At 34.1% G+C, this 14729-nt stretch overlaps 2 protein-coding genes across 5 annotated transcripts in view; one reads left to right on the forward strand and one right to left on the reverse strand.

Annotated features, from left to right (window-relative positions):
* Positions 1-272: 272 nt before the first annotated feature.
* LOC134743767 (methionyl-tRNA formyltransferase, mitochondrial) lies at positions 273-3881 on the forward strand. The gene is made up of 5 exons (XM_063677418.1): positions 273-463; positions 677-883; positions 2024-2157; positions 2779-2946; positions 3495-3881. Exons 1-5 carry the CDS (start codon positions 291-293, stop codon positions 3860-3862), a joined length of 1050 nt encoding a protein of 349 aa, XP_063533488.1. The 5' UTR covers positions 273-290; the 3' UTR covers positions 3863-3881.
* Positions 3731-14729, reverse strand: part of LOC134743766 (glycerol-3-phosphate dehydrogenase [NAD(+)], cytoplasmic) — a 31658-nt gene continuing 20659 nt past the window's right edge. Inside the window, exon 9 of one of the 4 annotated variants that reach the window (XM_063677414.1) lies at positions 3731-4181. In XM_063677414.1, the coding sequence (XP_063533484.1) occupies positions 4166-4181 (16 nt within the window). In that variant the 3' untranslated portion in view covers positions 3731-4165. Of the gene's footprint in view, positions 4182-7715; positions 8794-10372; positions 10526-11662; positions 13200-14729 lie in introns of those variants that run through there. The other 3 variants (XM_063677412.1, XM_063677413.1, XM_063677416.1) reach the window with 3 other exon arrangements.

Consider the following 14729-nt stretch of genomic DNA (forward strand, 5'->3'; position numbering starts at 1 on the left):
TTCTCCTTGTATTTCTGTTCATTTTCAAGTTTGGTTGTACACTACATTGTGGGAGGGGAAACTATAGTGTGTCAAAGGACTGTCTCATTTCAAACACAGACAGAGAGAATCATACTATCTTTGTCTTACACTAGTACTAGCACCCAAAAGAAAAGGATGTATAGTTTTTTTTGTTCTTATTTACTGACAATTTAGTTTGACCAACTATATCATGTTCTATCTATATTATATAAACTTGATGGTTTCGGAACTGTACGTCGTCCTGACGTTTCGCATGCTGTTTTCTGTCAATGTCAAACAAAATGACATTAACATATAGCCTTAAAATTCGATTATTTAAAAGATTATTAAATGAAAAACACTTATTTTACCACGACTACAGCAGTAATTCTCGTTATAATGTTCTGTTCTTCGGATCGGACGGTATAGCATTAAAAAGTTTGAAGAAAATAAACGAATTCCGGTAATAAACGTAAAGCGTTGAGCACGATTATGTGTTCGGTTTTTATACAATTTCAGCGTCATATATTATTTCCTATGAAAATATTCCAATGAGTAGTTAGTCACTTACATATTGTTGCCTACAATTAGTGTCCTTTGACTTTTATATACACATTTGTACCATCTATCAATATGCTCAGCCGATTGGTAATGTCTAAATATTAATTTGTTTCAGAAAATCCGCAAACTGTGTCAACCGCCTCGATTTAGTTACCACTAATAACTCAAAGCACCGATCAGTCACAGAGGAGTACGCTCAGAAAGAGAATTTGAAAACAATACCATGGCCATTGCAAAATCTTCAGCAACTGGACTACGATATTGGGCTGATTGTAGCATTCGGACATCTAATACGAGATCATGTCTTAGAAAAATTTCCTTTGTAAGTAGTTTTCCATTCTATGTTTGCCTATTAAGCATACATACATAAGCAAAAACTTTTTGAACACCGTTTAAATGTTAAATATATATTTTATTCTGTTTTTAGTATTTGTTGTTATAGCGGCAACAGAAATACATCATCTGTGAACATTTCAACTGTCTAGCTATCATGGTCCATGAGATACAGCCTGGACACAGACAGACGGACAGCGGAGTCAGTAATAGGGTCCCAATTTTACCCTTTGGGGTACAAGTCTCAGGCAGTGCAGTTGTAAAAGGGCGTAAGTTCCAAGTAACACTAGCTACTACTAACACTAGCCTTTTGTACCTTTTTAAGCTACGCGAGACTTGTACCCTTTTTCACTAGAGCTACAGAATTGTAGATGCACAGTACAAGACTGTCTTGTTCTACAAGACACATACATAATCAAATTACAGATTTTTACTTGCTATAATTCTTATTTGTATATAAAATTTTAACCTAAAACTTACCTTTTCACAAAAAAGTGTCTTACACTTGTGCGTTGCAACTGCACCTGTAGATTCACCCCTATCCTCCTAAGGCCCAACGTCCTTCAGGTCTTCTTCAGTTTCATGAAATTTAAATCATGTCCAATCGGAACAGTTGCTTTTGATGTTTCGTTTCATTTTCCATACACAATAGGTTCAAATTTCAGTGGCAAATTTTGGATTTTTCATTTGTGAGGCTGGTTCTTTTAGGAGGCTATATGAATTAATATACAGATCATTAAGATGTTAGAAATCCTTTGAGTTTGTACAGAACCCTTTAACCATTTGACATTCCTTTCTAAGTCATTCGATTTTGAACCGTAATTCTTATAGTAGAGATGCGTTTTTGTTTTAAGTATGATGGCAAGTATGTTGCCGCTACGGACTACAGTGTTAAATCATTTGACTTCCAACTTTACAAAATGAGAAATCCAGTGTCTTTTCAAAAGCGCTTATTTATCTATGAAAATTATACAAAAATAAACCCTTTTGAAAAGACACTTCTCATTTGGCATGTGGCATTTGGCACTATATGCCAAGCTACCTTTTACAATAAAAAAATTATGCTCATCAGTGGCATGTATAATGTATATAGTCTGTGTCTGTCAATTCCTTGCTCCAATGTTTCCAGAGGCATGGTGAATGTGCACCCAAGCCTGCTGCCTCGCTGGCGCGGTGCGGCTCCCATCATCCACACTTTGCTGCACGGAGACCAGCTAACTGGAGTCAGTCTAATGAGGATCAAACCTAACATTTTCGACGTGGGTATGTATAACTGCTTCTTCTTTCTCTCTTAATCTTGAGGCGCCACCTGCTTCGCTGATAAGCGTCGTCGGGAGTTAGGCCGAGTCTCTCTGGACATTACAGATTTAACATTCTGACTACCTGGATGTATAACTGCAATAACTTATAAAAATCTTGCAAGTTGATTTTAACCTAATTCTGATGGCCATATCAATTTGAAACTTGCAAGTAGGTATTATATAATGCAGATGACAACACAGTAATCTGGCATCATCGTGCTGATCAGATGGTGCCAGAAACTGGATAGTGGAATTCTTTGATGGCTACCATAGACCCCTGGAGATTAAGCTTATCCAATTATTTAGGGTTCTCATATTGTACCAGATCTTTTGAATTTGAAAATGATGAGAAACAATTTAAAATTAGTCAAAAAGTTAAAATTATCTAAAAATATTTTTTCAAATAGACTATTTTATTAAATTTTTAGTTAATAATAATGGGGATTTCTTTTTTACACCTCATCATTCAAAATAGTGATGATGTGTCCAAGTCCAAAGCCTCAATAAAAACCAGATAAAAAAAATAGTGATGAGATCAAGGGACCACATCCTGTTTATATTTATTTTAGAAATTATATTCCAGGTGAAATCATCAGCCAAAGAACTGTACCTGTGCCTAAAGACATTTTGCTGCCGGAGCTGACAGAACAGTTATCCGAGATTGGTGCTGACATGCTAGTAGACTGTATGAGAACCTTACCGGAGAGCTTGGCTAATGCTAAACCGCAGAGCGATGAAGGTGTCACTTACGGTACGTATTTCTAGCTTTTTTCCGTAGACTTATGCCGCATTTACATATGCGACGAGTCACAAGGCGAATAAGGAACCAGGATATGCGGACGCAGAAAAAATGGGCCTCTCCATGCTTCTTTTCACTTTCACCAGTTTCACCACCTATTTGAAAAAGCACCTCAGAGCACAGTGTTGGTTTTTTTGGTGGGAGCAAAAGCTTAGGGTCTGTTTTGCGTTTGATACTTGAACACAGTTACCTCTAGGAGCATAGGAGCTTGATAATGCTTGGAGCTTTGGCGCGGACTATACAAAACATGTGTAGTATGTATCTCAAGACTTAAAAGGTCTATGTAAACTAAATTGGACTCATTTTGATGCAGATTTAGTCTGCTTAAAACTTTCCTTAGTGACTTTGTTGTAACATAAGTCTTTAGATGGAAAAATTGACAAGGTTTGATGTTTGAAGTAACCGAAGCGCTCTTATATTATCACATCAATAATCGTATCCTTAATCGTATTTTTATCCTGACACTGCAGTTGTTTATTAACATGTGTTTTTTATTTTAGCTAAAAAGATCAACAAAAGCATCAGTGACGTCAGATGGTCAGATATGACTGCGACCGAGGTCTACAACTTATACCGAGCTATATATGGATTGTACCCACTTACCACAACGTTTAGAAACAAACAATTGAAACTATTTGATGCATTTTTAGATGTAACTGTAGATAACTCTTATGTTAGCAAACCAGTGGGGTCCCTCGAATTTTGCGAAAAGAAAAATGCAATAAAAGTCCTATGCAAAGATAGTAGATACATATATTTTAGATCACTTAGAATAGTAGGGAAAAAAGAAATAACTGCACTAGATTTTTATAATGGATACATAAAAAATATGCCGATAGAGAAAAGAAAATGTATGGTGGTTAAATAGAATAAATAAATATAGAAAATATATACTGGTTTAATTTTTATATATAAAAAATAATGAGGATGACCATGTTATCATAAAACGGCTTGATATATTTAATAATTATTTATCACATAGAAATATCATTAAACTTTGCACTACAGAAACTCTATTATTTTACCAATCATACAAGATATGTCTTAAATTACTACTTTGTACTGTTTATTCTAATAACTAACAATGTTTAAATTATATTGAAATTAAAATATGACTAAAATCTTTGGTCAATTACTATATACACTATTATATTGCTAACAGTTGCTAACTTCACTGCGACTTTACCCTGAAAAAGCAAAAATAGTTATATTAAAATCATGCATAAATAGAAAGAAGAAATATCTATAGAAGTAATAATTGTAGGAATAAGTTTTTGGCAAAAATTTAATTTTTTGTACAAGCTTTTATCGCTGACTGTACTTTTTTTTCCACAGGCAACTAATTACTCATCGAGACAATTCTAAAAACCCCAAACACGATTAGGTTTCGTTGTTTTATCACGGAGTTCCCATGGCCGCCTGCCACCTCCTGTCTCCATCATCAGATCAACTCGATGGTATCATAATATTGCATTGTCACCCGACTTGCATGTGTATGCAAATTTTCAGCTTCAATGGAAGTCGGGAAGAGGGTCAAATTTAACTTGCAAGATTTGACCCGTACATACATACATACATATATAGGTATACATTGCAAGTTAATAAAAAGCTTGTAAAAAGTAGAAGAGAGGTCTACAATGAAAATTATTTATGAAAAAATATATAAGAAACAAAACAGAACAGAAGTAGAAATCGAAGAAAAGCATAAGAATACCCAATGAGGGTTAAAACTGTATTTTTCACAAAATTAACGGTCAGTCATGAAAAGTATGACTTTCTGAATAATTATGAAAGTACATTATGTATGATAGAATGATACTTACTGAGTGGGTTAATCACAATCTATTCTATGAAGCAGAGCGACTCGTACGAAACATGTTAATGTAGCTGACACTTCTTATAGCTTCTGATAGTACGCACTATTCACATTACCTGCTCTTTGGTATATTTATCAATTATCACATAATATAAAAAGCAAAATTAAAAGAATGCACGTTTGTGGGAATTAACTCAATTTGTATTTAAATAATTTGTTTCCTACAAACGAATTTTCTATTTATTTTTTACGGATGTAAATAAAACAAATTGGTGAAAAATTGTTAATGCAATGTGTAATAATGTAAAATATGACAATACATTTTCGTGTATAACAAAATAGGATCACGTAAAAATCTCCAATTAATTATTATTTCTTATTTAGGTATTATGAAAATACTAATGCTTATCTGTGGCGACATGGCGACTACCATTGTCGACAGTTAGCCGACTGTAAACCTTATTTCAATGTGATAAGGTACAACCACCGTCAGTTAAGTGTGTTGATGTTAGTAGTGTGAAGACGGCTTTAGGGATAAATAAATTTGGAATATTTTTACGCGACCCTGACAAGACTAGGCACAGAAAACAGAAGCCTGCCGATACATCTTACCTTCTTCAATTTTGACTATTAACTTATACAGCAATGCGATTTTCTAACTATCCTTAGCCTGGAAAATAAACGATTTATCCTTTACCGCAATTTTTAAATGTAAGTAATTATACTTTTAAGAATTATCAAGGCTTCTGTTTTTCATGATTCCAATTTAACAAAATGACTTCACTGGTGATGAGTTTTATACAAATTATGAAAATATGATTGGAATATTTATAGTAAAGCCCGTGATCACTCTTATTGACAATAGACTTTTTTACAGTGAATCATGCACCTTAATGAACTTCTAATTTCTATTGGTATTTAATTACATTATGAATAAAGTAGGTCAGGTAGAATAACTTACCTAGTTACCTACCTACACTATCTGCTCTTGCAATTCAAGGGTTAACATCATTTTCTCTAACAAGCTCACTTTTCCTATCAAAGTGAATTGATATAAAAAGCTAGTCTAGATGGACTTATTTTTCCACCCGCGCTGTGCTATCTCTATCTAACCTTACTCCCGTGATTTCAATGTGGAAACGTAAAAATATGGTCAAGATATTCCATAAATAATGGATTTCCCCTTATCTGGGGGCACAGTCGTGCCCCGCCAAGACAAGACAAAGGGCCTATCTTTAATTCGTTTTCTCTTATTAACAACACCCCAAAACCAAATATTACACTGCAAAATAACTTTAAAGCGAGGGAAGACTTAACTTCCTCGATAAGACTAAAATGTTTAATCGGAATAAACTCCTAGACCTAAGGCCCCAATAATACCTACACCTAAGAATGACTAAATCTACAAAGACTAGGATATGATGGCAAACATACTAGACACTTCCTAACATCATTTAGAATGCAATATACCTATTATTTTCACGAACTCTATGATATCGGAAATAAAGTTCATAATTTTAAATGTTATAGGTACCTCCAGAGTCAAATAATTTCAGTTTAGTACCTTGTCACAGTGACAATCAATATAAACACGGCTGGGGACCTCATACTATTGTCACTGTGACAAGGAACAAAATGGTACTGAAATTAAATTCCTTGTCCGTACCTACCTTACAATGAATAAAAGTGAAATTAACCTTGCCCTAATCGACTTAGAATTAATTTTAAGTCCCTATTTATTTTATTTTATTTTAATTGTCTATTGCACGATAATGACGATAATCGTTAATAGTTCAAAGCTGTTTAATGGCTAAATCGATTTTAAACCATATCATAAAGCGACAAGGACGCCAGCCAATGAACTAGGGGTGGGGAGGGGGGGGCAAGTTGACATTGCCGGAGGCAGCAGCCCCCCCACCCTCTGCTCCTACCTGCGTAGGCAGGCCCATGAGCGACAAATTTATTTATCGCAAGGAAAATAAACCAGACAAACATAAAATACAATAGTTCAAGAAACGTGAGACACTCAAAACAGGCGTGCACTTAATTAAATTGCAGATACAGCTAATAATAAAAACAACTAATATCCACTGACACTGAATATCAGGTACGGCTGGTAGGCTTAGGTAAGGCTTACCTGCAAGTATCTGGTTTTTATTAATTACGTAAAAATGTAACATACTTTTACTTTATTACAAATACAACTTTTACTAGGCATGAAGCCAACACCGAAATGTCGAAAAAAAAACAGCTGTTCCATAGAAAACGTTGACATATGAAATGTATCGCCTGTGGTAGACCTTTAGTAGTTTTTATTATTCGGTTGTCTCTGGATAATAGTAATGACGAGACAGAAAGTGCTAATTTATACGTCACAAGTATCTGTGCAATAAACAATAGGCGATTGAGTTAAAGGCATTTAGAAATTATATTCCACTTTTTTCTAAGTGCCTTTGCCTCATTTATTTAAGAATGACAGTATAAGGTCTGGTGGGATAAGAGGAACGCAGGGGCAAGATGAACATTTTTATTTGTTAATTGCAAAGATAGATATAACTCCGTAATAGATGGATACAGTCTAAGGAAAAAACGTGCCTCGAAAAATCAAGAAAATTTGATTCTCGTTCAGAAGGCGCTACTAGTTTTGGCCTACAGTCGTATAAATGGCGTTGACGGTTTCGTTTGTTATTTAACAATTTTAACGCATATCAGTGAAAGAACATGGGTCAAAATCATAAAAATAATTAATGCAAATAAAAAAAATCATTTATCTATATTTAAATACATTCTATCGTATTTTTATAAATCTTCATTTTTAGTTTTAAAGTGTGTCGACAGATGGCAGTGCATTTACTGGGGTTACAATATTTACTATGACAGTACCGCTCTAGTATAAGTTACTCTATGTTAATTGTCATAATGTTCCTCTTACGCCACCGAACACCTAAAGTTTAATAAAAAAAACTGTGTTCAAAGCATATGTCAGTTCATATAATTTTTATTGTACATACGTTTTTTTTTAAATAATCGTTTTTATTACCAATGCTTTGACCCCACTCTGTAAGTACTCTGCTCACGTAAAGACATCCAAATTTTCATTGTTGGCCGATAAACGAAAACCAACCTTATTGCACGCGAAATAGACTAGATTATCAATTGTGCGTGCTTTCGAGTGCACTCATTTGTATTGTATTTATCTAAATGTTCACAGAGTACTATTTTAAGCACGCGCTTAATAGTTAGGGTTATTCCCAGTAGTTACTTCCATAGTTTTAAAATCTTACTTTTATGACTTACGGTAATAATACATACTTATATTCAAAAGGAAAGGAAAAGGTACATGTTTTAATTTCGTCAACGCGTATACGAGATATGGTTAACAATGCATAAACTCGAAATGAACATTTATATGAGTCAATATAGGCTTAAAAAGTGCCTGTTTATGAGTCAACATACGCATAGAAATACCCCTCTATATGGGTGCACGCTAAAAGTACTACTTTTTATCGCATTGTAAAACGTTGTAGAAGAAACACGGAAAAGCAATCCAATAATCTTTGTATTGCCACTGGTTCAGAATTGGTTTCCAAACTTGTATCACAAATAACAATTGCCTAGAGTCAAACCAAGCTAACTCTACACCGTCTTGGCAAGAAGCAAAGTGTGGAGGTGCCACCGTAAAAGTAAAATTCCTATGAAAATATGTATTTGTCACTGCAAAGTATGTGCAGAGTTAGCTTAGACTGACTCTACACAGCCTTTAACTCGAGTTGGCAGCAACTACTGGGAATAATCTAATGTATAGATGACCATTAAAGATGATGGAAGAATATCAGATGAATAACTGATGGATATCAGATGAATAACTGATGGATATCAGATGAATAACTGATGGATATCAGATGAATAACTGATGAATATCAGATGGGTGGCACTTGAAGCTTCACTCAGGTCACAGAGAGCATTTGGGCGCTTGCTGTTTCCTAGAAGTTAGTAAATATAATGTTAAATGCCTCTTAATGTAGCACGCCAAACATGTAAACCAATATTTTTTTACATCGTAATTACTTAGATACCGTCAACCGGGGTGAATAGGGACAAACCTTAAAATGTGATTTACCTGACAATTTCTTCAAAAATACGCACATAAATTGTATAGTAAATTTTGTATGATACTATTTGTGTGGATATTTTTGACGAAATTGTCAGGTAAATCACATTTTATGTTCTGTCCCTATTCACCCCAGCCTTCCCTATTCACCCCGGTTGACGGAACCTCTGAAGCTTAAGCATTTAAGCAGCATACATACTCCTTTATTAGTTCATATTGAATTTTCAAAATTTAAAAATGTTAAGTCTGTGCCTAATAAAAAATACACAGGGCAACTTAAAACATATCGAATTGTGTAAAATTACCATACAAAATACCCCGTTTTCATCGCTCTAATGTTAATTTTATGTAAAAAGTAATTTTGAAAACTACAAATATATACTTAAACTAGACCAAAACTAGTTGAATTTCACCCTCCCATACAAACGGAGTTTCGTTCTCATTTTAAAACTACGTGTTGGATTGTAATGAAACTTTGCACATAAAATGACATGAGGTATATCTAGGTCTGTAATTAGTTTATATAGCTCTAGAATATAAGACAAACAGAATAGAGTAAAAAAAATTGTATAAATTTTTTATATTCGCTGTATTTTTTTAACTCTGGTATCTGAAGCTACCTAAACTAATTACAGACCTAGATATACTTTATCCTATTGTAAGTACAAAGTTTCAGAGCAATCAAGCTAGTCGTTTGAAAATGAGAGCGTCACTACCTTTGTATGGAGAACCGAGCTTGCCGGGGACTCTTAAAAGGTGCATGTGTTTGCCAAAGTATCTGCTTCTAGTTTAGTATTTCATATTTTCGAAATTACCTTTACGCACTTTAATAATTTACTCTGTTTATATTTTTGGCCAATCCTACTGAAGACTTGACACAAACAGAAAGTAAATGAACACAATTATAAGTTCAACAGATGTGGCTCAGGACGAATTCGTCCTCAATCCTATTTGGTCACCTTTTGTGGACCATTTACCACAATGCCCATATGGCCAACATACAATTCCTAAATCGTGACCTTTCTAGCTTGTCCATATTCCTATATGGTCCACAGTGCTAACTCGTCATCATTCGTATATCTTCTGCTAAGGCGATATAGCAATGGTGACAAATTAACACTGTGGTTAATATAGGAATGGTGACGAGTTAGCACCGTGGACTAGACTATATAGGAATGTGGACGAGTTAAAGAAGGTGACCACATAGAAATGTCGACAAATGAGGACAAGGACAACTTAAAAAGATGACGAAATAGAACTGTGGGCAAAATCGCTCTGAGCCTTAGATGTCCAGTATAGTTGCGTTTTTCAGGCAACATACAAAACACGATTTTTAATTTACTTTAAAAATACACCTGCTATAAAAAAGGTGTTTTGAAAAGTTAACAATGCCAGTAAAAATATTAGTTAGAAAAGTATGAAAATTACTATTTAACACAACATGGAAGAGAGGCAGAAAATAAAGATTTATTAAAAACATTTTATGTACATATAAGTAACATTCTCAAAATAAAAACATATCAAAAGTACATTATTTAAAAACGTTAATGTAAATTTCTTGATTCCACTGCGGTTAGTAAATACTAATATTCTTAGGAGCAAATCTGTAAAATGCAAGGAAGAGGAGGGGTTAGGCGGATATCCTCACTAGATAGAAAAACTTTTGCCCTTTTTGTCTATTTCATTCGGTAAATAAAAAACACAGGACTTCGTGGTTCGAGCAATCATATAATTTTATTGATATAGAATGTGTGACTGGTCGAATTGAGACTATTGAGAGTGACCGAGTCACATGACTTTTCGTTTAACCCTTAATAAGGCATAAGGGAAGAAATTATGCAAATTTGAACCCTATCACTTTAAAACAAAGTTCAAAATCATGTGGGAAATATATTCCCTCTGCCTTATAAAGGCTTAAGGTTTTTTTTATCTGAATGGACTATAAGCACACAGGACAGATCATAATCATTTATTTCAACATAATTGTTTCATTAGACTAAACATTTTTGCTTAAAAAGTATGAAATCACCGAGTGATCAAATCTATCACGGTGCATGTTGTGGCAAACTTTTTAGGGAAATATTTTAACGTCTTTCTTATGTTTGGCGCAACTATCTCGCACATAGCCAATAGAACTCGTTTGGATATGTTTAATAAAAACTCAACATCAAGTCAAGTTTACTGCATGTTCACTATTGTTCACAGGTACAAGACACTTATATAAGTTGTGGTTACCTATAATTAGATAAGCATCAGTCATGATTGTTATATAGATTTAAGAGCATGTAAGATGATATTGTCTTCGGTTACCGCGATAGTTACTCATGAAATAAAACTATGAAAACGGATTATATCGCGTATATTGAATTTATAATACATCCCGACGTTTCGAACTCTTTACAGCGTTCGTGGTCAACGGGTGACATAAGCATGGTAGCATGTAAGATGTATTATCTGTTGGTAATCCTAAATAAAGAAAATAAAAAATAAAATAAACATTATGAAGAAACAAATTATTAAGCCTTTATAAGGCAGAGGGAATATATTTCCCACGTGATTTTGAACTTTGTTTCAAAGTGATAGGGTTCAATTATGCATAATTTCTGACACCCTTATGCCTTATTAAGGGTTAAAGAAAAAGTTTTTTTTAGTTCTAAGGGATGGAAATATGTTAGATCTACAAAATATACAGGATGGAACATACAAGGACCAGAATGAAATAATGGGATAATGAAAAATAGTTTACTTGAAAATATATTTTATTCCACATAGTGTGTGGCAGCTACCATTAAGAATGGATAAAACATTTTGTCTTTTATAAAGCGAGACGTGCATAGTATAGTTAAAGTGGATAGTAAAGATATAATAATCGATTCTCTGTACATATAATAATATTAACTAATATTGTACTTATCGCCTACTTTGAACTCACAACATCAATAAAATGTTATCTGAACGAACAAGCACTCGAGAGCTTGTTCATTTACGTTGCAACTACTCGCCGAAACTAGATAACGGTTAGTGTTAGCTTATTCCACAGATAATATATCGTAACTGATTACACTTCTACACCGTGGGGCCTGATAAACCGACAATATTTAACCATAGACTCCCATGCGTAATTGGAATAGAAAAAATTAAATGGCACGATATTTAATCGAAATATTATCTATATTATTATCATCAGGTTAGATTGCGGTCAAATGCTTGCCTTTTTGTAATTAAAAAATAAAAGACACGTTACTTGGCGATGGCGACAGCGTTTCAAGCAAAGTAAAAAATTGAACTGTCGTGTTTTATATTACCTACACGATTTACAGTAGAACCATTACATAGTATAGACAAAAAAGTAAAACGTTTAAAATATATCTCTTTCCAAAATTGACAAGTCTATCCTAATTTATAGATTGACATACCTACTACTATAACTATGCTACGTTGTCAGTTGTTATAACTTGACCTAAGGCATTTTCTGCACAACAACAAACTACATATAATTTTATTATAGTTAATATTATGTGCCGTTTTCAAGCAAAAGCTTGTCAATAAGTTGTTATTGCCTCGAACTTGAGAACAGACAATATGGCACATTCATTTATTAATATTACTTACCTAATTATAACCTCGTAAGATCCACCATATAAAGTTTTTCAATTCTTAATTTGAACCTTATTCTATAAGTAAATTGGAACGAATTTCGTTGTTTTACAACGCAGTGAAACAAAGAAATGCTACTCTATTTGTTTCATCAAAAGGTTCAAATTAGATTGCAACGAATATGTACATTTTAATGTACATTTAGACTCACGAGAATAAAAGAGTAATTTATAATGGCAAGACTGGCGCTATGTTAATGAAACATTATTAACTCATAGAACCAGGAATACGTGGTTAGATTTTGTGGGTTTATGTAGGCTCACGGCGTATATTACCTACTCGAGATTAGCGAACGACATATACATATATTATAAAACAACAGATGTCAGTAACTAATAACAATCATTAATAAACAACATGCTTTAAATGACAACAAACAGCGAATCGTATGAATGGAGCTATTATTATCACCGCCTCATACAAATTCATTCATACATTTTAAAAGTAATCTGCGTATTTAAATGCGCTAAGCGAATATTATTAAGTATAGTCAGACAAGAAAATAGATGTGCTAAATCAAACAGAAATATATAGCGCTAAAAAAGTAGCTTCCGCAGATGATCAGATCAGATCCTCAGCCGTCAGCCTATTGCGCAGTGTTGGCCGAGTTAGCGGCGATCACTAAAATTTACAGATTGAAAAGGTTAGTTAAAACTAACGACTAAAAATTGAAGGAAATTTAATTTTCAATTACATTGAACATTTAATCTGCATTAATATTAATTTCTTTCGAATAACTAATAATTGAAAATATTGAATGTTTAGTGTTTTTCAAACCATTAAAATACTAAATCAGTTTTTAGTGTACATTGAAAATGTCATTGACATTAATAATAAAATTAAAAAGAACAAGGTTTTTAAGATCTGCAACTTCTGAAAGCCAAAAGTTGCGTCATTTTTTAAATTTTGGATACATCAGGTGTTGACGGCCTCCTAGCCTAGGCGGTAGTGACCCTGCCTATGAAGCAGGAGGTCCCGGGTTTGATTTCCGGTAAGGGCATTTATTTATGTATTTATCACAAATATTTGTTCCTGAGTTATGGATGCTTTCTACGTATAACTTATGGGTATATATCGTCGTCTAGTACCCACAACACAAGCCTTATTGATCTAATTTTGGGTCTAGGTGGATCTGTGTAAAATTGTCTTATAAAATTTATTATTATTATTTATTTATTATCCGGCGGGGACAGATGGGAATGATTCATATGAATGCACCTATAGGTACCCATCTATGCCCGGCGTTGACAAATAGGAACATACCATTTTAAGGTGTATTCCAATTTGTCCCCCCCCCACATGATCGCTGTCACATCAGGTGGGGACAGATGGGAACATAACATTTTAAGATGTATTCCCATTTGTCCCCGCCCTCGTGACCGCCGCCATATATAAAGCGGGGACAGATGGGAATGATTCGTATTAATGCATCATTTCCCATGTATGCCCAGCGGGGACATATGGAAATACACCATTATTATTTCACCATTTTAAAACAGTTTCGATCAGCCAAGGAGTGTAACATAGAACTATTACTGCAAGAAAAAAATAATTTAGTTACACTAAACGTCATTGTAATTGAGAGTAAATCTAATTAACTTTTAATGTAACTAACAGGTAATTACATTGACGACAAATGTAAATTATCATGCTCACAAAATCAATTCTTATTAATTTTAATGAAATTGATTAGTTGCGGAGTTAGTGTTCAATGTAGTTGATGAATTTTTAATTTAGTTAGCATTGACGATTACGGCCAACACTGCTACCGCGCACATCGAAATTCGAAATCTCTTTATCTGCCTTCGTGCTCTGGCACATTTGAGCGAAAGAGGCATGATACGAAATTTAGATCCACAATGGTCGTGGTAGGCCCTGTAGACTTAAGCCCTAATACGTTAAAATTTTACATGACTATAGGTAATTGATATGAGTGATACGCGCTAGACGAATGACGAGAGCTCTTTTGAAAAATGTAAGTAAGTATTAGGAAACCGATGATTTTTCTTTACCGTCGCCTATGGACACCAGCAAAACCAGAGGGGTTGTAAGTGCGTTGCCCGGCCCGTCCCCCCTTCCCAGAAAAAAGCCTTAACATGGCTTAGTCGTTTATCGAATAGCCCTAACGATTGGCTTTCCCTTTGAATTGCT

Source organism: Cydia strobilella, chromosome 8, assembly GCF_947568885.1.
Source record: "Cydia strobilella chromosome 8, ilCydStro3.1, whole genome shotgun sequence".
Classification (NCBI taxonomy): Eukaryota; Metazoa; Arthropoda; class Insecta; order Lepidoptera; family Tortricidae; genus Cydia; species Cydia strobilella.

Coding starts and splice junctions, on each gene's coding strand:
- LOC134743767 (XM_063677418.1), top strand. CDS start 291: ATGTCAAACAAAATGACATTAACATATAGCCTTAAAATTCGATTATTT. Junction 464..676: donor AAGAAAATAAACGAATTCCG/GTAATAAACGTA, acceptor AATTTGTTTCAG/AAAATCCGCAAACTGTGTCA. Junction 2,158..2,778: donor ACCTAACATTTTCGACGTGG/GTATGTATAACT, acceptor ATTATATTCCAG/GTGAAATCATCAGCCAAAGA.